The sequence below is a fragment of the Miniopterus natalensis genome, chromosome 1 (assembly GCF_054644295.1).
Source record: "Miniopterus natalensis isolate mMinNat1 chromosome 1, mMinNat1.hap1, whole genome shotgun sequence".
Lineage (NCBI taxonomy): Eukaryota > Metazoa > Chordata > Mammalia > Chiroptera > Miniopteridae > Miniopterus > Miniopterus natalensis.
In genome coordinates, this window is record NC_142081.1 from 89,258,767 (window position 1) to 89,278,500 (window position 19,734).

Here is a 19,734-nt window from a genome sequence, read left to right on the forward strand (position 1 = left end):
GGACGGGCAAGCTGGAAGGGCACACAGAGAGCACAAAACCATTCCAGATATAGCAGATCTCTCTTGTTTATCACTGTCTTTCTAGAATATTAGTGCCATGAAGGCAAGGAATGTCTATTTTGTTTACTGCTTACCACTAAACAGTAATTGGCACATTCTGGGTGGTCAGTAAATACTTGTTGAATGAATAAATGAACAAACGAATGAATGAATGTGGTAGTAGTAGGCAAAAATTGGGGTGTTCAGTTGAAGAATTTTGATGTCTAAATAAACAATGTTTTGGAATAAGGTCCGAATTTACTCCAACTTTCAAGTTGTGAGTTCTGAATTTATTACCATGTGTATTTTTTCTAAGTACATGTTGTGTTGAATGATTAACAGTGAACTTACGCTCACCATCAATTTCAGGCCTGCATAATCAGTATACACGGGTGGGCAAACGTAGGTTGACAGTTGTTCATATGGAAAAAGACATGTAGGTTATGATTATTACAATAGTTTATTAACTCTGTGTTTCACACACTCACAACTGTCAATCTACTTTTGCCAACCCTTGTATAAACCAAACCTTAAAACAACATTGATAAGAAACATGAATAGTTTAAACCTCAAGGTCAATTCCAGGAAAGATGTAATGACAAAAATAATGGGGGTTGACAGCTCACGTTCTCTTTTTATTGTTGTGTTTAGAAATACTAGACATTTCTCAATTAATGCTGAGAATCAGCTAAGTAACTTTAGATATTAGTCCACCCATTGATGATTTGCTTTAACAAAAACATGGCTCAGGAGGAGACAAGAGGAGAAAAATACAATTAATATGATTATTCATTTCAAGTCCTGTTTATATTTGAATATTGAATGATTTATATTTATTTTTTGAAACCAAATTTCCTGCCTGTAGTAGAATCATTAATAGGGCTTTTTAATCTTTATTGGAAACATTCTATGTTTAAAGTGTTCAGAAGTTCCTAGTCAGGTGTGTGAAGGAAAGGACACACATAGATGAATAGCAAGTGTTAATCATATCTGTCCTTGGTTAGCCTTGGGCAAGTTGCTTTATCTTTATATATTTCAGTGATTTCATGTTAAAGTGGGTCTGGTACAAATAAACCATTTCCCAAGGATGTGCAAATTAACCAGTGGTTGGTTATAAAGAGCTTAGAAATGATGACGTGCTATCAATGCTAAGGCAAATTATGAAATTGCACCTTTGCAAAAATGCTGTTGTGGGGAAAAACGAATCTCAACATTGTATTTACAGTGTGATTTGCTTCTGAAATAGAATATTCATAATGGGCCTCAGCAGGCGACAACAAAGTACCATCTTATCTCCTGTTGATAGACCACAATTTCAGAAAATTATTTTTACAATGACACCTAAATAAGTTCCTTAATTTGAGACTGTTTTACAAATAGATACATAGCTTATTGCTTAGCTTACACTGCTTTTGAGACATAAAGAGTGGAATTTATTAGCAAAATCACTGTTGTCATTCCTTTGTATTCTTTCCAATGCAATTTCTATTCTTTACAATCTAATTTTAACAATCTATGTTGAACAAAGAGATAAGGTAAAAGCTACTTCTGTGTTAGTGATCAAATTCAAGTGTAGGTTTAGAAGCAGGTTATCAACTGCCATTAAATTACACTTCGAACTTGGCTTGTATCTCATCTAGTTTCAAGAACAAACTACTCATTCCTACACAGAATTTCCACCACCTTCAAGAGTTATATTCAACAACAGTAGAACAATAAAGTATTACTGAGGACCACATTCCCAGTTCTTCTAAATTACTAATTAGATAAAACATTAAAACATACTTATCAATGGGTAAGATTAAGGTCTAGGTGAAAAAGTGATAATTCCTTAGAATAAATGTTGCCAAAATAGAGTCGCAAATGTTATATAATTTAAGGGTATAAAACTGACATAAAATATGTGTCTTGGAGAAAACAAAAGAGTAAGAAAAGAGAAGAGGGCTGTTTTACAAGAGGCAGGGAGGGTCTAGGCTAAGCCGAAGTAGCTTAGGCCTAAGAAAGAAGAAAAAAAATAGGGGCTGGGTGGTTGTCCTGTCAAAGGCCAGAGAAAGGCTCTGGATCAGGGCCAGGCTGAATCAGAAAAGGTATCTTTGGAATTTGGTCTTATGGCAGCAGGGTTCCCCTGCACAAAGAGAATCCTGTAATATTAGAGGCAAAATAATTTAAAGCACAGAACCCACTCCTCTTATTTCACGGATGAGGAAATGAAGGCCCGAAGGGATTAAACACTGGAGCCCACAGCTACTTGAAGACTGAGTCACTTCTAGAACTCAGGACCTGGGTGGGTTCCTGGAGGCATAACCTGTGAAGGCAAGTCTCCTGGGGGAACTATGGTCAACACAGGCTTGGCACAAAATGGAAGAAGTTGAGGGCATAATCGGTAGCAATTCTGCCTCTGCCAAGTGAAGCTTTTACCTGCTGGAAAGGAAAGAGTTGATCATGTAAGTTACTGTGTTCTCTGGTTGCAGAAAAAGTATAGAGATGTGAGAATGAGGATGTGATATGGAATTCTAGATTAGAGAAATAAGAGAAACACTTAGAAACATCCCAGAGAACTTGGTATAAGCGAGTGACACTGGGGGCTAGTGAGAAATGTAAAAACGCTGGGTAGCCACACACCTGCTACTTCTTTGTCTCTTCCTCTTGGGTTGACACTAGCCCTTGTGACACACAGCTGTAAGACATGCTTAGGAAATGTTGCTATGGTGACAAAGGTGTGAACCACGGGAGCAGCTGAAGCCCCTGATTCCATTTCAGAAAACAGAAAACTTCAGAAAACCTCTGAAGTCCATTTCAGAAAATGCCCCACCACAGCCCCACTACAGCGACCCTGGGCTGGCTCATCTAGCATCTCTCCAGGGTAGTGTCTTAATGTGGTTGCACGAGACACAGGGTTGGATATTTATCCAATAATATGTACTAACATATTTACAACCTTCTTCAGGGCTACACCCATGCAAACTTTTCTAGTGTAGAGGTTCACTTTATCCATTTTCCCCAGCAGGCCTGCTGTGAAGTTCACATGTGAATTTATTGGGGTTGCCAGATGGAATGGAAAAAGATTCTAAATTATTTCTGTTAAATTTATTTAAAGGTGGTTTGGATGTAAGCCCAGACATGAATATACAATAGGAAAAGTTTACAGAGTTGTGACACAAAGTCTCAAGAGTTGTGGGGATGTCAGAAAATACTCAGCAATCAGGACATAGGCCTACAATGTTAATACATTTTACGCCTCTAACTCCAAAACAGATTATGAAGATGACTGTGAAACAGAAAGCAAAGCTTTGGTTCAAGTACTACCTCTGCAAATTTTTTGAGATTTAGCTGAAACTATTCACGTGTAGAAATCTAGGCTTTTAAAAATAGAGGTTTTTAGAGGGCAAAAATTTAAGTTTGACTCCCATTACCCAGGAAAATGAAGGGTTTATCATGTAAATGAGAAGTTTAAATGTGCATTGTTATAGTCTGATGAAGCTAGAGCTTTTCCTAAAAAAGCTGACTTGATACTTCTGTGCTAGATGAACACACTGGAGAAGACTTGTTAAATATCAGTGGGTCAGTTCAAATTCAGCAAATATTAATTAAGCATCTACTTTGGGCAAAGCACTGCAATAGGCTCTGCAAGTGGTAGAAAACAGTATCAGTCTCTGTTCTTAAGAATTTGAGAAACTAGTTGGGTGAGCAGTAGCAGAATGCCAATGATTACAACATATTACGGAACATTATAAGGAGCGGGAATGATGCATAAACACAGTTCTTGGGGGTGTCAGAGGACAGAGAACAAGAGACCACATTTCTTGGGAGTTGGTTGTGAGGAATGGAGTTATGAAGGAAGCATAACTTCAGGAAAGACAAGGATGGTGTGCAATGTTTTGACAGGGAGACACAAGTATGTGAAAGAAACATCCTGCAACTAGACCTGAAGTAAGAGAGCAAGGACGAGCCTGAAGAACTACAAGGTGAGCATTTTGGTAGAATATATGGTGGAATCTCAGGGGATAGGCCAGAGAAACAGGTGGGAGCTACATGTGGAAGGCTGAGAAGAACAGGAAGAAGCAAGGAAAAAATGGGGAACTCTCAATGTTTCTAAGCAGAGAGGAGAAATGAGGGAAGGTCCAGTGTCAGAATTTGAGTGGTAGCAGCAGAAATATAACAGAAAAGACATATGTGAGGGACATTGCAGATATGTAATTTAGAGGCCTTTAAACAGACTAGATTTGGAGGACAGAAAGAAATCAGAAGATGATCCAGAGTTTCAAGTTTGAATAAATAGGAAAGGAAGCAATCAACAATAGAAAGAATAAATGCAGAAGTCATTTTAAGAGGAGGAACATAATTTGATTTTTCATTCGTGGCAATGGTTTATGGTCCCAGGCAGTCGACATCATCCAGAAAGAATTTAGAAGTTTGAGTCCAATGCTTAGGTCAAATCTAGAGCTGGACAGAATTTTGGGTATTATCTGAGATAAACGGCTAAGATCCAAAAGGTAATTCAGGGAGAAGACACTTGGGATAAAGTAAAACCTTGTCAGATGCCCGTGTTTCAGTGATGGAGGAGAAAGAGAAACTAGTCAAAAAGATAAGTGGTCAGAGAAGTAGAGAGGATATCAAGATGGCACAAGATCATAAGATGCAGGAAAGAATAAAGCTCCAATGCATGGAGTGTAGCCAATTGTGTATGATTTGTACATACACAAGGTTGAAGAAGTTAGGGCCAAGAAAAGGCCAATAGTTTGAGGCCTTAGAAGAGTGATTGGCCCAGCTGGGTGTGGCTCAGCGGTTGAGCGTTGACCTAGGATCCAGGCAATCGGGGTTCGATTCCCAGTCAGGGCACATGCCTGGGTTGTGGGCTTGATCAATGACTCTCTCATCATTGATGTTTCTCTCTCTCTCTCTCTCTTTTTCTCTTTCTGAAATCAATAAAGATATATTTAAAAAAAGAAGAGTAGTTGGAGTATGATATTGGAGCAAGCAGTTTCAGCCAACTGGATGGGACAGAAATTGTGCTGAAAAGAGGTTAGTGAGAAAGTTCTGGAGTTTAGACACCATGTTCAATACCCTTGACAGTAATAGAAAAGAGAGATGGAGAGATGAAAAATTTTTGACTGGTAACAATGTCTAAGAAAGATTTCTTTTACTCACAAGTGGAAAAGTCCTACAGTCTGTTTGACCCCTGGAGGCCCACAATGGTCCCACAAGAAGGAAAAGCAAACCCCTTCTTCAGGAGCTCCCAGCCACACATACCTACAGACATTTCAAATGAAAATAGAGCTGAGAGTACTTTGAGAGGCTGCAGACATAACTGCATCATATAAGGCCGTTCATAAGGGTGCAGTGGGGAGAAGGGATTAAAAGAGTAATCTCTTCTCTGCCACAGTCCTGAGGGCCTTCCTTCATGCAATCTCTTCTTTGCAGCCACTGAGAATCCCCTCACTAGTGGGAAATCTGCCAGAAACAGAATTGCGGGAAGGAGACAGAAAGGTTAAAGGGCATGGGGGCAACTAGAGACAGAGGGAAAGGGATGAGATTGGGATGGACCATCAATTTAAAAACATTTATTTTCTCAGCTGCTTTTCTCTATGAATTTATACTACAAAAATCCATGTATTTTCCTCTTTTTTGAACATTAATATAATGGCACTATTTGGTTTAAATGATTGGGAAGGAACAACGCCCTTGCTGTAATAACCATTATTTTATTGGTTTCTGCCTTAAATAAAGTATGGGCTGGTTTAGGGTCGGAATGTACTGAATATATTTATAAGTCCTCAGGCACACTTAGGAAAATAATGATTTTTTTTTTTTAAGCCATCAATGTTATTATCAAGTTTGTGACACTGAGATAGCATCTTTCATGAGATTTTCCAGAAACTCCATCATATAGATTTTTATAAGACTGCAATTATGTACACACTTAAACAGGCAACTTATTATAAGATATTTAGAAATTCTTGTTGGCTGAATACATGCTGAGCATTAGATACCATCTCTGTTGTGGAAATGTGCAGTGCTTTTGAAATATTTATCAGTGCCTGCTCCTAAGGATGCAGATGTTGTTGTTTACTGTCTAAACTTATTTTAAGGAACAAAACCTGCGGATGCACTTCCTGTTATAGTAGTACCTAGGCTTTATTTAACATGTTGCTCTTGTATTCATAAGATGCTTCCACCTACGTTATCTCATCAGCAGTGTTATTGAGATAGGTAGAGGAAGGAAAGCATTTTTTTCTTCACAAAGAGAAGGGAAAAAGATGAATTAAAGCTGTGTCTAGGTCGTGTTCCTCCGTCAGACCCTTATGTTGTTATATCTTCCTGAGCCACACTGGTTAACATTGTCAAAAACATGGTATTAATGGTACCGTAATCAAGCCATTCATAGATAGCAACCCAGCCCATAAGGCCTGTGTCTCATCTCACAGATGGGAATGAATGGCAGAAATGCAATTATAACTCACGTCCCTAATTCTCACCAGAACAACTTTTTCACAGGGAGCTGCTAACACAGTCCCCTGACAATCAGAAATCCCCAGCTCTCGTTAATGAGCTCACACACACATCAGGTATGATGCTAGAAGAGCTAAAGAGGGAAATGAGGACGTGTCTTAAAGGACTAAACCAATATATCCTGTTACTCAGTTGTGTCCCCAGCCAGGGACAAAGAAATTGGCACTGGAATAAAGGATAAGGGAAATGCAAAACATTATCATTGGGGGAAAAAATAGAGAAATTCTAATTAGTCCTAAAAAAAAAGCAATCCACCCTTCCCTTCATCTAGTGTCAACAACCTTCATTGAAAAATAAAACTATGCACTACCCCTTGTAAAGTGAAGAAGCTGCTAGGACAGTTTTGGTGATGTTTTGGTTCCAATAAATCCCGCCTGAAATACATTCCAAATGTACACAATGGAGGGGAGGCAGGTGGTTCATGTGGCAGAGCCTGCTCCTGTTGCTCTGTCACTCCAGCCAATCTCTGGCCCTTGCCTGTGCTCCTGAGAATCAAAGACTCCAAAATTCCAGTTCCGATGCCTCTGACCAGGTATGTGGGGACTGGGGAATGTCCATATCCAGGCTATCAGAAGTACTTTCTAAAAGGACTTTCAGGCTGACCACACACTTGAGTAGTTATCTAAATTGCCCAATTCACTGTCCCTTCACCCAATTTCACTGTGCATTCTCCAGGTTGCTGACTATTAACCACAGATCCTACTCAGGGAAACACTGTGCTTTTTCTCTCGTATTCTTCATCACCAAATTTCAATTTCAATAAAACTGTCAGCTGTGTAGTTCAATGAAACTAATTCCTATTATGGGAAAATCATTCTGTTGAATTGTGGATGGTAGAAATATGTAAGATGTAGTTTCGCCAATGGGGAGACAAACTCTTGCTGTGCAGTTAGAAGGAAGAACCTAAACACACGGGTGTTAGAACAGAGGTGCAAATAGAGTCAGACTATCATTGGCTCCCATTTTTTCGAAAGAGTGACTGACCCAGAAATTAAACTTTTAATCATCTTTTCTATGTCCAAATTTGTTAACAAATAAATGTCCACTTTCTCAGGTTATTAAGATGAACAATGGGGAACATCTGTAATAAAATAAAATTTTAAAAAAAGAATGAACAGGTAAGTATGAACCAAGATAAAAGATAAAAAAATAGACTAATTGAGCCAGGTGTCACTACACCTAAAAAAATAACATAATCCCAAATCAGACAAAATAAACCTGTGCTACCAAGTGTGTGGGGCTTTGTGTCCTTAATTTTCTTTGAGTCAAAGTGTGTTCTCTTTTTCTTTAATTTGGGAATTTTGTGTTTTCAATTTTGTTAAAGTCATCTAGCTAGGACTAAGATTTGGATAACATCTTCTTTTTTTCCATGCCATTTCATTGGTAACTTACATCTTCTGCAATAGCTGCCCGCTAGGAGCATTCATTGGTTGGGGAGTCAGACACGGAGTTAGAATCGCGATCATACTGACTGGCTTTTGCCCCTTCTGCCTGTTCTAGAGAAATTTAAGAACTTGGAAAAGGAGACATTTAGATCCTATTTCATCCTGCGGCTGGTCGGTCTCTTTATGACATGCCAGACATCACAGAAGCAACAAGCCATCACCTCCAACCTAGCTGACTGATTATACAAGAATCTGATCAGATAAAAACAAAATACTCTGAAGCATCTGTTTCTTCTCAAAACACACTCTTCTATTCCTCACAGGAACCCAGTGCCTGAGCAAATATTTTTCTCTTTAACCCTTACTTACTGAGTCACCAGTGGCAAATAGAAGTATCAACATGTTCCAAATGGGGGAACTGGAGGAGAGCGAGAATCTGGGGCTATTTGCCTCAGATTAATTAAGCAAGTAAGCGGCGCCTGGAAGAGAATACTTGCAGGCCGGTGAGGAAGCACTAGGCGCAGCTGGGATCTCATGTGTCCCTTGAATTGTATAAATCGAGCCCTTATGCTGCCTGGTTATCAGGCTCCAAAGGAATATTATATTTATATGTGCTTTGTGCTTTCAAACTCCATTAACCAGAGTTATACCTCATGCCATCCCTAACTGGCCTAGACACAGTTCAATCTATCAGCGACTAGGAGGAAAAATCTTTTGAGGTGCTATGTTCTGCCAAGTCACTGACTCTTACAATCAGTATTGATTACAGACACCCAGTTATGAGGCATTTGGAACCTGATCTGAACACTAATCTTGTCTCTCGTTCTTCTTCAGGCTTAATGACCGCCTTGATGAATACTACACCGGCAATTAGTTAAGCTAATTTGGTAGCCTCCTTTACAAGTGCACACACATGCACATATGTGTTTGTGTGTGCTTCTGCCGAAGTATATCAGCATGCATGCAACTATCACATTTTATGCAGGAAAAAAAGGAGCTGAGAATATGCATGGCAACTGAAGGCATATGTCTCACTTGGATCAATTTTTGAGTGCCTATTTCCCAAAGTGAAATCTGAAAATGTCATGCACATGTTGATTCAATCTGATAAGATTTCAACTGAACTTCCTTTTAGCTTCTCATAAAGGTTGTTTTTGTTGTCATTAATCCTTACCCGAAGATATTTTTCAGAGAGAGGGGAAGGGAGAGAGAGAAACAAGGAGAGAGAAAGAGAGAAATATCGATGTGAGAGGCACACCAATTGGTTGCCTCCCGCATATGCCCCAACCAGGGTGCGAATCAAACCTGTAACCCACATACTGGCACTTGTGCAGGAATCGAACCAAGACCCTTCAATGCCCAGGCCGACTCTCTAACTACTTCGGAACATGGCCAGAGCAAGGTTGCTTGTTTTGAATTACAGGAATGCCGAACACACAAACAACCCTGCAATACTCAAAATACATTATGATTAAATGTGATTGCCTATAGTAAGAAATAATAAAGAAAATTAATTTTACTAAATACATTGGGTTCTGTTCAAATACAATCAGTGCTAATGAGGGAAAATCAAAGGGAAGAAAGTAGATAATTATCTGCCTGAGTAGTAACTAAGGATGCTGCAGGTGGTAACAACATGGGCCAGCAGTTGTTCTGAGAAGGGTTCATTCTTACCCACTCAATAGTGTTTTTAATTGAATTAAGCTTGGTGGTGGAGGTGCTGCTCACATTGCCCATATTGGGAGGTTACCTGAGATCAAAACCAGCAATAAAAAGATGAGAAAAAATAAAGCAAAGAAGATTTTTCAGAATTTGCCTTGCATATAATGCAGGCTCCAGATGGAAAACTTTGTGTTTATTTTACAAACCATAGTATATGTAACAAATACAAAATATTTCTGCAGTAGTCACTGAAAAAAAATAGAAAATGCTTCAGTAGGACTCTGTTTTTTTTATTAGACAGGGAACAGTACACATTTTTCTATCTAAATTCCACAGAATTTCACTGTAGTGAAAGGATAGTATATACAGCCTAAGACTATAGTTTTGTTTGATTTTGAAATTTATAAAAATGGAATCGCACAAGTCAGGACAGCAGTTGTCCTTGAGGCCAAATGTTAGTTACTGAAAGTAAACATGGGGGCTTCTTTCTAGAAAGCTGGGAATTTTTACTCTGGATTGGTTATATGGTCACACTAAAAATTTTATCAAACTTTATACTTACTTTGTGTACTTTTCTAGATTATATTATACTTTAATTAAAAGTACATATGCATATAGTCAATGAAGAAGTATTTTAGCATAAAATACCCACTATTTTCCATAAAACAAGGTCTTTGTTTTCTTTGGTCTAAGTGATGCTCCAAGTCACAAGACTGGGACTAGAGTGAGGCACTTGCCTTGGATACAAAAAGCCAAAAACCTCACTAATCAAGATAAATAATATTTTAATGAATCCTTTAAAAACCAAAACTACTGTAAAAATTCATGCTGAACAAAGTGAATAAAGCCAAAACATTACTTAGGGAAACCAAAAATAGAACCTATGTTCCCAAAATTGCCAATAAATGAATAAGTGACCATTATATAATTAAATTTGTAGAAATAATCAGATTCAAGAAACAAAGGACAGATTAATTTTTATTCAGTGAGTTTATATTCTATTAAAATAAATGAAATGAGCAGTGTTTCAAAGTTTGTAATATTTTTAAAAGTATCATTAAAGAAACAATTCGTGATTTAACAACATTCCCAAACTTGAAATTCACGTATTTCATTATAATTGTATTGTAATTAAACTTCATATGAATTTATGAGAGTGAAATCTTCCTTTGACTGCATTAAGTTAGAAAAAAAAATACACCTATTATTTTTTACACAAAGAAGAGATTTAAATTCTAGACAGAAAAGCATCTATGCATGTTAGCCTTGTGTCTTGGTGAAAATCATACAAAACATCAGTGACAATCAGTCACTAAAGTCAGGAACTTGTCAGTAAGAAGACCACTACTGGGCTTTCTCCCTCCAACAATGTCACCTTTTTAGACTCCATTTCTGGAGCTTCACATTAATTTTCTTAATGTTTTTAACCCAATGTCTGTGAAATTTTTATTGCTCCCCAGATGAGGACATCTGATCTGAATGTAACCACACACCTCTTTACTCAGCAGTATTTGTCACAAACCATTATAAATTACCATGCTGATAGGTTGCCTTGCTGGGAAACTGGAAAAGTCCCATAAATTCGAACTACTGTATCAATGACATTCTTGTTTATTATGCAGATATAAAGTTTTATGAGATTCAAGATGTCTGCCTTACCATATTTAACAACCATGGAGGATTCTGTTGGTGCAGAAAACAAAATCATCATTCCTTCCATTTCTTTAACAGCATCTACTCTCAGAACATTCTCTAGTTCCCTCTGTTATATCAACATAACAATAAAAGCAGACAGTGTATCTAGCTAGAAATCCTAGCACAATGTTAGTCCTGCAGACAGATGTTCTACTTACTGCTCTGCTGAATGACTGATCAATAGCCCTCGTTCGATAAAAGAATTCAATGAGTTACAATATTATGTTTTTTACTGCTTAATTGTAATGAAAACTGATTCCGTGGTGACATAAACATAGACTGCTGCATTTTAAAACTATTAGGCATAACTTGCACATAAATTTTCCACAAGGAAACAGCTCCCACCCCTTGATATGCACTATAAAAAGTTTTTGTAAGATTAGATCCATAGTTTACTTTTATGTATTGGGTCAGTTCTGGTGTTATTCTCATGAAAAGTTGTGATAAATAAATCGTAAATTATATTGTTAAAATCATGAAATAGTTTTTTATTTAATTGTAAATAAAACAGTAAAGTTTAAATGAAAATTTGTTCTATCATAACTAACCTATTTTCTTATCCACCCCTATACCTTACAGAAAAATAATTGTTTGCTTGGCTCTCAAGGATGTTTCTCAATAAGCAAATGTACTCAGGAATTGATTTCCTGAGCTTTCACATGATGAAAGTTGACTACACAAATACTGATGGTATCAAGAGAAAATGCAGGGTGTATTATATGCGGATCATCCCATTACTGTATCAATATATTCAGTTTGACATATGCTTAATTTCATATTTCCAAATTTTCTAACAATCACCAAGTTGTTAAAGATATCATAAAAATGATAACTTCTTTTGAGGGAAGCTTTTAACTTTTCAAAGGGCTCTCATACCCACTACTTCATTATCCACTACAACAACCTTATGACATTGGTACAAGTACATATAATATAGCTGAGAAAGGGAATGATATTAAATACATCAAGACAACAGTTTGCTCTTAACAGGAATAATAACTAAAAGCTCTCTGAATGTGGTTTATTAGAACTCATTTTGTATCACTTCAAATACAATTTGGGAAGTAGCCCAATATAAATTACAAAAAACCCCACCGGAATCCAAAAAACTATGCTTTTGTGCATCTAACATAAACTTTCGAAGTCCATGAATTTGTTGTTCTAAGGGTTTCTGGTGGTTTCCATTTTTCGTAGGAAAGTCTATCCCCCTGCGCATTTTGAAGTTGTCGATTCTTTTCACAGCCTTTTCAAAAGGAGGTAAAAACTGTGCCACATTTGTAGAATTTCAACTACAACTCTCAACAATAACCAGGAATCATGTGGAGCAACAGGAAAAGATAGTAACTGCAAGGTCTTAAGTTGGTCTTCCAATATTTCTGGAATTTTCATTGATAAAACAATCAGATAACACTTCAAAACACGGCACAAAGACACTTTCCATGCCATAATGCTCGCTGACTTCATCAAGCTAAAAATATCAGATTTTCAAGGCTGGCCAGGAGTTGGCACCTTCACAGAGGACAAACCCTAGGTTACTATAATTAAGAAATCGCCTTACTCTAGCATTTAAAAATAAATCTCACCATAATAATTAAGGAAACGGTATTCCTGGCCATGTCTGTTTCTTGAATACCTTGCTAACATCACTAAAATTGTCTCTTCCTAGAAAATACAATTTCTGTTTTCTTTTCATCTTAAAAAAAAGGAAACTAACTAAAATTCCTCCATATCCTACCTCACACTATGGTATGCCAAATAATGATTTAAGGCTTACTGTGTGCCAGACACTGCTGTAAGCGCTTTATGTATATTATCACACTCAACTGGCTTCCCTTTCTTACATTTCTAGTCCAGTTGTGCCCTGGAGCTGGCTTGCACCAGTTCATAAGAACCAACTGAATACATCACTTTGCAAGTCTGTGCATAGTGACATCACATGGGTAGTTTTAAATTGGAGGGAGTATTTATACTATAAAAATTGGCAAATATGACATATCAGGGCTTGACTCACCTCTCCCAAGATCCAGTTGTCAAACATTTACCAACACACCACTGCTAATAACCACTGGCTGTTCTGAATTATTTAACTACTATATTACACATATACGTGGTCATGATTTTCAGGACAGGAATTAATAAACACAAGTTTATTGAAATTTAATAGCACCGTATTGGGGGAAATAATGTGATTTCTTGAATACGTTTTATAAGAGTTTCTTAAAAATATCTCCTATAGCAGTTTAAGTAGTTTCAAAAACCAAAAATAAAATAGAGAACAAGACTCTAGGCTGTCTAGGTGACTGACAATGTAAAAACCACCATACAGAATATTGCCACCACCCCGAAAATACAATAAATTCCCTGTTTCCCAGCAGTTGCTGTAACACTCTATTAATGACAGCTTTCACATAAGACTAAAAAGTCAATTTAATACCCTGAAGCACTTGTGAGTCACAGAACAAAAATTAAACTAGAATCAGCATAATTTTACTGCACTATAGTGTATGCTGATTATTTGGAAATTGATCAACAGTATATGAATGTATGATAATTCTCTATGCACTAGAATGTTGAGTTAACCAGATTAACTCATTACCTTGTCCATGAAAAACTAGTTTACCCCACCAACTCAACAGGTTTTGAGGACTTCTTACAGGTGGGAACATCTTCATATTATTCTGTTCTTCCCTAAAAGGGTTACATGTTTTCAGATAGAATAGTTTTAATAATGAGTGTGCCTGCATAATAATGTTGATATCCAGTGAAAGTATTAACCTATATATACTCTATACAATTATATCAAACTGACCCATTTTAAAATTTGGGAAACGTATCAGTCCCTGAGAGACACTTTAGAATTTAGATTTAACTAGATTGTTTTCCTTTGCTAAAACTATTTGTATGTCTAAATTTCATTAAAAATTGATATTCAGGTTCAAGTCTCTGGCAAATACACCATGAGCAGTAGGGCAGATGGGATGATGTGGACAAGACAGAGACAGGTGGACTGCTTGCTGTCCAGAGAGAAGAGTAAATCTGGATCTTTATGGACTGCTGCCTGCAACATCAACACATACCTTCCATACTGTGGAAAACCGAACACCAGTTTGTTCACATAAAGTGAGGAAATATAATTTAGACTGTCTCTATAGTGAAACTGTTTTCATAATAATGAAATCTGGTGTAGTAACTTAACTATACTTAGTAACTTAATAATAGAACGAGATAGCAGACTAAAGCAGATGGATGAAACATTGATTCATATTTGAGCCCCACTGTATTCATTGTGAAGTAATAATTACTTTTCACATCTTCAATAAAAGACTTTCAATAATCTACTATAAAAATCCCCTTATCCAACTTACCCTATATATTTTTTATTTTCAATGACAATTTTCTTTTGCAATGCCAATAAAATACAGTTCTGGAGTTATAAAATGTGCCACAGATTTCTTACAAAAATATCCAAGCTCACCATCTTTCAATGCAACAAATGTTAGTGACTCGCAATATTTAATAAAAACTCAAGTGAAAGTTTGGGTTTCTAGTTCTTCCCCTTTAGCAGGGTGGGGGTAGGGGGGCAGAAACATGTATATACATTTCTTAAAAGAGTTTCAAAACCAAAAGTTTTAACAGAAAAAAAGAATATGAGCGATTGCACATTTAAATATAATCTTCCTAATTTGGGGAACTCAGAAATCACTTAACATAATTTAATTTCCATACCACTGACATATGATCTGGCCTAGATTGGAATCCTGGATCCATTTATATCCCAGATCGAACACACAGACTGTCCCCCTTAGACATCTGTGGCCACTAGATGGTGCTGTGGTGCCCTGCTCAAATAACGTTTTCACTTACTTGCAGTCTCGCTCCTCCAAATCAAAGTGAGGGTTGAAGTTGATCATAATTCTCTGATATGGGTCTGGAGCCTGAATCAGCCATTCACATTTTTCACTTGGATGATAAGAATGAGGATAACCAGGAGATGTAAGGTACCCGGGGCTTTCAATTTTTATAGTATCGCCACATTTATCTGTAATGAAAATAACATTTTAGTAGAACTTTCCCTCACAATCAGTTAGCTATTCTAGATTTGCATGTAAATTACTGGCTATTAAACATCCCATAACTTCTTATGGGGAACTCTGAGAGGTCCCTGCAGGTCCTTCATGTGGTGTTGATAGCAATACCCCACCAAGGAATGCTCTTAGACCCCAGGAAGTTTGGATCAGAAGGAAAGTGAACTGAGAGCTAAAATGACTCAAGTCCCATCCCCTGGAAACTTCTGTCCCAAGAAAAAGGTCTTCTAGCATTAAAAATATTAAATCCTTTCAATGGATGTTAACATGGTCCCCACGGAGCTTCGGCTAGACTAAATTATATCCCCCAAGAAGTGTAATTGCATTAAGTAGAAGTTCTAAGTGGAAGGTGACTAAATGATGCTATTGGAACCCTTGTGTAGCTTTTGATAATAAACCTGGTCTGTGTCATTATCAGTGGGCATTGTCTTCCAAGACAAACCTTTTCTCCTGTTGTTTTATCTGCCCATAAATCTAACTGATTGTGAGTTTTCTCTGCTCCATCCAGATTAACACAGAACAAAGTATATTTGGTGAAGCGGAAATAATTCTACTCTACTTCTCCAAATAACGTTGCTCAGGCTGGGAAACCAGATCAAAATAACAGGGCAGAAGAAAAATAAATATCCACACAATATTAATTCCAATTACCTACATGTTGAAAAAAATCCCACCACATTGAGATCTGTCTGGTAACACATATGATAAGCCCCATTCTCACATTCTGGGGAAGGTGAGCTAACTTTTTGAGCCTTCATTGCAAAAAAACCCCAAATGTTGAAGTGATTCACTAAGAGACAAATAAACCAGTCTCAGGGATGCTTTCTTGTTCAGCATAGATTCTTATTGTCACTTTTTATGATGGATTTCATACTGGAGAGCCTCAGCCTCAAATGCTGCCACATTTATTGCTGCTTAATTTTGAGCAATAAAAATTCAGTGCATAAACTATGTAAGAGGAACAGGTATGAAAGTAGTGAAATATATAAGCCTATCAATCACAAATTTTCAGTAATGGCATATATAGATTTTAATATTGCATCTAATAGATTCCCTGTGGAAAGAGAATAGCATTCTTTGCTCTCAGCATGAATTTATAAATCTAGAGAATTTTATTACAGGAAAACCAGGTCAAATGGAAATGAAAAATGAAGTGCACATCAAAAATGCATAAAGCTACATGCATTACAGAAATCATTTCCCATAAATTAAAAAGAAGACAACATAAATTATACTGTTTTTCTCAATTGCTAGATGTTTCTGACTATGTTGCTTAGATCAGGAGTGGCCTTACACTGATTTCCTCTGCTTTGGCTTTTAAAAGATTAAGGTTTGCCAAGAAGAAATGATGTTGCAACTGGAGTTCAGAATCTCAGCTAATGATCATATTGGACCCTGTTGTGTGATTCTACTCAGGCTCTTGCATTATTTTGAATGTGTAGAAAACTTGGAAAGTGACTCCATTAAGTCTCCTCCAGCTCTGTATGAACATCATGGCAGAGTCTGGTATCTGTTAGAGGAGTGAAATAAAACAGCACTGCTTCTAGTCACTCGACAGAGTCACTTTAGAAGACATTTAGGTGGACTCAGTACCACACCAGAGCTTTTTAATCTGTGACTTCTGAGAAAGTGACAGTGTAATAAGATAATGTGGACTGCTAGACTCCCTGGCTCTGTTCAATCTCTCTAGCAGTTGATTAAGAAAAAGCAATTTCTAATGACTCTGGACCATTAGTCCTAAACAAGGTTAATGAATTAATTTAGCAGACACTGGGACTCACAGGAGGTGGACATGGCTTTAAGAGGTCCGCTGAGTTACAAAAGCTGTGGTCACTGCAAGCATAGCAACATGGCTTTAACTCATCAAGCTCACCAACCCAATCTCCTGTTCTTAGCATTCCCCAGATTTCTGCTAAGAAAATAAGTATGTATATATACATATTACATATATATATATTCATAACATATATAGGGTATCCCAAAAATAATGTATACAGAGTTTGAATAATTATAAAGGCAGTGTTTATTAAAATAGATTTAATTATATATATATGTGTATATATATATACATATATATATGTGTATATATATATATATGGAGAGAGAGAGAGAGAGAGAGGGAGAGTTTGTTCACAACCTCAAGTCTGAAAGCTATTTGTATTAGGTTTCAAATCCCTCCTGTGAACATCCCCACTACTGATTTAATCTCAAGAGTTCTGGAGGTGGAATTGCTGTAATTTTTGAAGTCTAACCACCTGAGCTCCATCAATTGGAAGAGAATGTTATTTTATCTCCTACCAAATTATAAAAATATGCCACAAACTCAGGTTTATTAATAAATTGAACTCTGCATTCACAATTCTGTGTGTGTGTGTGTGTGTGTGTGTGTATTTTGTTTCCAAGCCTATCTTTTAGAACACTGCTTAGTAGCTGTGGGGGTGAAATTTATAGCTTCAATCACAAAACCTCCAAAAAGCATATTAGAGAGATTAACTTCCATCATAAAGACATGATTTAAATTCTTCCTGGTCTGAACACACTCCACTTGTGGTCTCTTATTAAAACAATATACCACAGTAAGTAGTGGATAGGCTTTTCTTCTAATTACTTTGATTGAAATCTAAGCCAGACAAAAGTAAATATTTGACAATTAGTGAATAATAATTGCTGTAGACTCACTGTAAAGATAATTTCATATCCTTAACTTCACAGGGTAAATGAAACATGCCTACAAACAGATCACATATTAAAACACATTATTTAGGTTACAGGATACTGTTTATAATGGAGCACAGTCTTCCGTTTACTTAACAGTGAATGGTTGTAAGCTCAGTGGAAGCTGCAGCCAGGTTAGGGGTTTTCAGGTACCCCGGTGCCTTACACAGTATATATCAGATTCCTGTATTGACACTATGTAACTTTCATTCATGCTCCAGACGGATTAGGGACGATGTACAAAGGCGGGAGAGGGAGTTCCATCTACCAACAAACCGCTATCTTTTCCAGGCACACGCCAGAGGAAACAGTTTAGGGGAGCTGGAAGGGAACCAGGGAGTTCTGGTAAAGCCTTCACTCACTTTCAACAGCCATCAGGTTTTTGAAAGGGAGTCTCATCTAATTGCCTTTGGGAGGAAACATTATTAAGGTAATTGGTGCGCTGATCTGGGAAGGTAGGCAGCGCTGCCTCGTAGCAAGGTTGGGAAACCTCCACGGCCACGCCACAAACTTTAGGAGAGTCGGAGGACTTAAAGTCTTCCGGCCCTAAACCCACGGATCCGATTTCTTTCTCTATCCGCCTGGATACAAGTCTCCTTTGCCCAGGACTCGGCTATTCCGGGCTCAGGCCGGCGGCGCGGCGAGCGCGGAGCCCCGTTGGGGCGCGGAGCCCGGTTGGGGCGCGGAGAGCCGGGGCCGCCGCGCCCCGCCTGTCACTTACCGTTGCGGAAAGCGCCGGCCGGGGCCGGGGCCGGGGCCGGGGCGAGGGCGAGCGCGGCGCCGAGGAGCAGCAGCCCCCTCTCCATTCTCCCTTCGCGGGGTCCCCAGGCAGGTTCGGTGGAGCGAGGACGTGCGGGGAAAACAGAGCAAAAGGGGGAATCTAAACAAGCCGAAGCGCTCCAACTCCGCCGAGAGCTGTAAAATCCTCAGTCCGTCTTGGAGAAAGGAAAGAAGCGAGGCAGTGACTTGATCCAAGAGCAACGCTTCTCTTTTTGTGTCTCAAGTCGCCTGCATCCTGTCATTTAGCTCCGGTTTCCTCTCTGTTTTCCCACACTTGTTCCTCTTCCAGGAGCCAGTGCCCCGGCCATGTCTCAAAAAGGGCGGGGGTGGGGGTGGAGGGAGGAGGTGGGAGGCAGGGAAGCACACACCAAAGCTAATTTCCAGAAAGAAAAAAACCCGGCTCGTCTGTGGACTCCTTGGAGCCGAGGAGCTGGCGCCCAGGGGAGCCCGGGGTGTCTGCGCGGAGAGCAGCGAGCTGTGAGAAGAGCGGAGGCAGAGGAGTTTCACCAACTGCAGCCCCCTCCCCCACCCCGCCCTGCCCGCGCGTCCGCTCCCCTCCCCTCCCGAGCCCTTCCCCCACTTCCTCCCGCCCCCTCCGCGCTCGGGCTCGCTAGTCAGTGTCTGACAGAAGACGGGAGGAACTAGTTCCCTCGGGTGTGCTTTCCCGGCCCTCCGGTCCGTCTCCACCCGAGGCCCTGCGGGGGTCTCGGCGGGAGGGAGCGCTGGGTCTGCGCTCGGGGCTTTGTGTTTGGGTAGGGTGCATCTGGGTGGGCGCCAGCGACGGGGTCGGCGGCTTACCTCGGCGTGCTCACTGGAGACCCCCGGGGTGCAGCCCGCCGCTCCCGGGGATCCACAGGGTCCCG

The 19,734-nt window shown here is 38.8% G+C and overlaps 1 protein-coding gene across 3 annotated transcripts in view; it reads right to left on the reverse strand.

Annotated features, from left to right (window-relative positions):
• NRP1 (neuropilin 1) overlaps positions 1 to 19,345 on the reverse strand; it is a 153,013-nt gene extending 133,668 nt beyond the window's left edge. For all 3 annotated transcript variants that reach the window (XM_087823886.1, XM_087823880.1, XM_087823875.1), the window contains exons 1-2: positions 18,813 to 19,345; positions 15,156 to 15,330 (exon numbers count right to left, since the gene is read on the reverse strand). In XM_087823886.1, the coding sequence (XP_087680012.1) occupies positions 15,156 to 15,330; positions 18,813 to 18,897 (260 nt within the window). In that variant the 5' untranslated portion in view covers positions 18,898 to 19,345. The remainder of the gene's footprint in view (positions 1 to 15,155; positions 15,331 to 18,812) is intronic.
• Between the last annotated feature and the right edge of the window lie 389 nt (positions 19,346 to 19,734).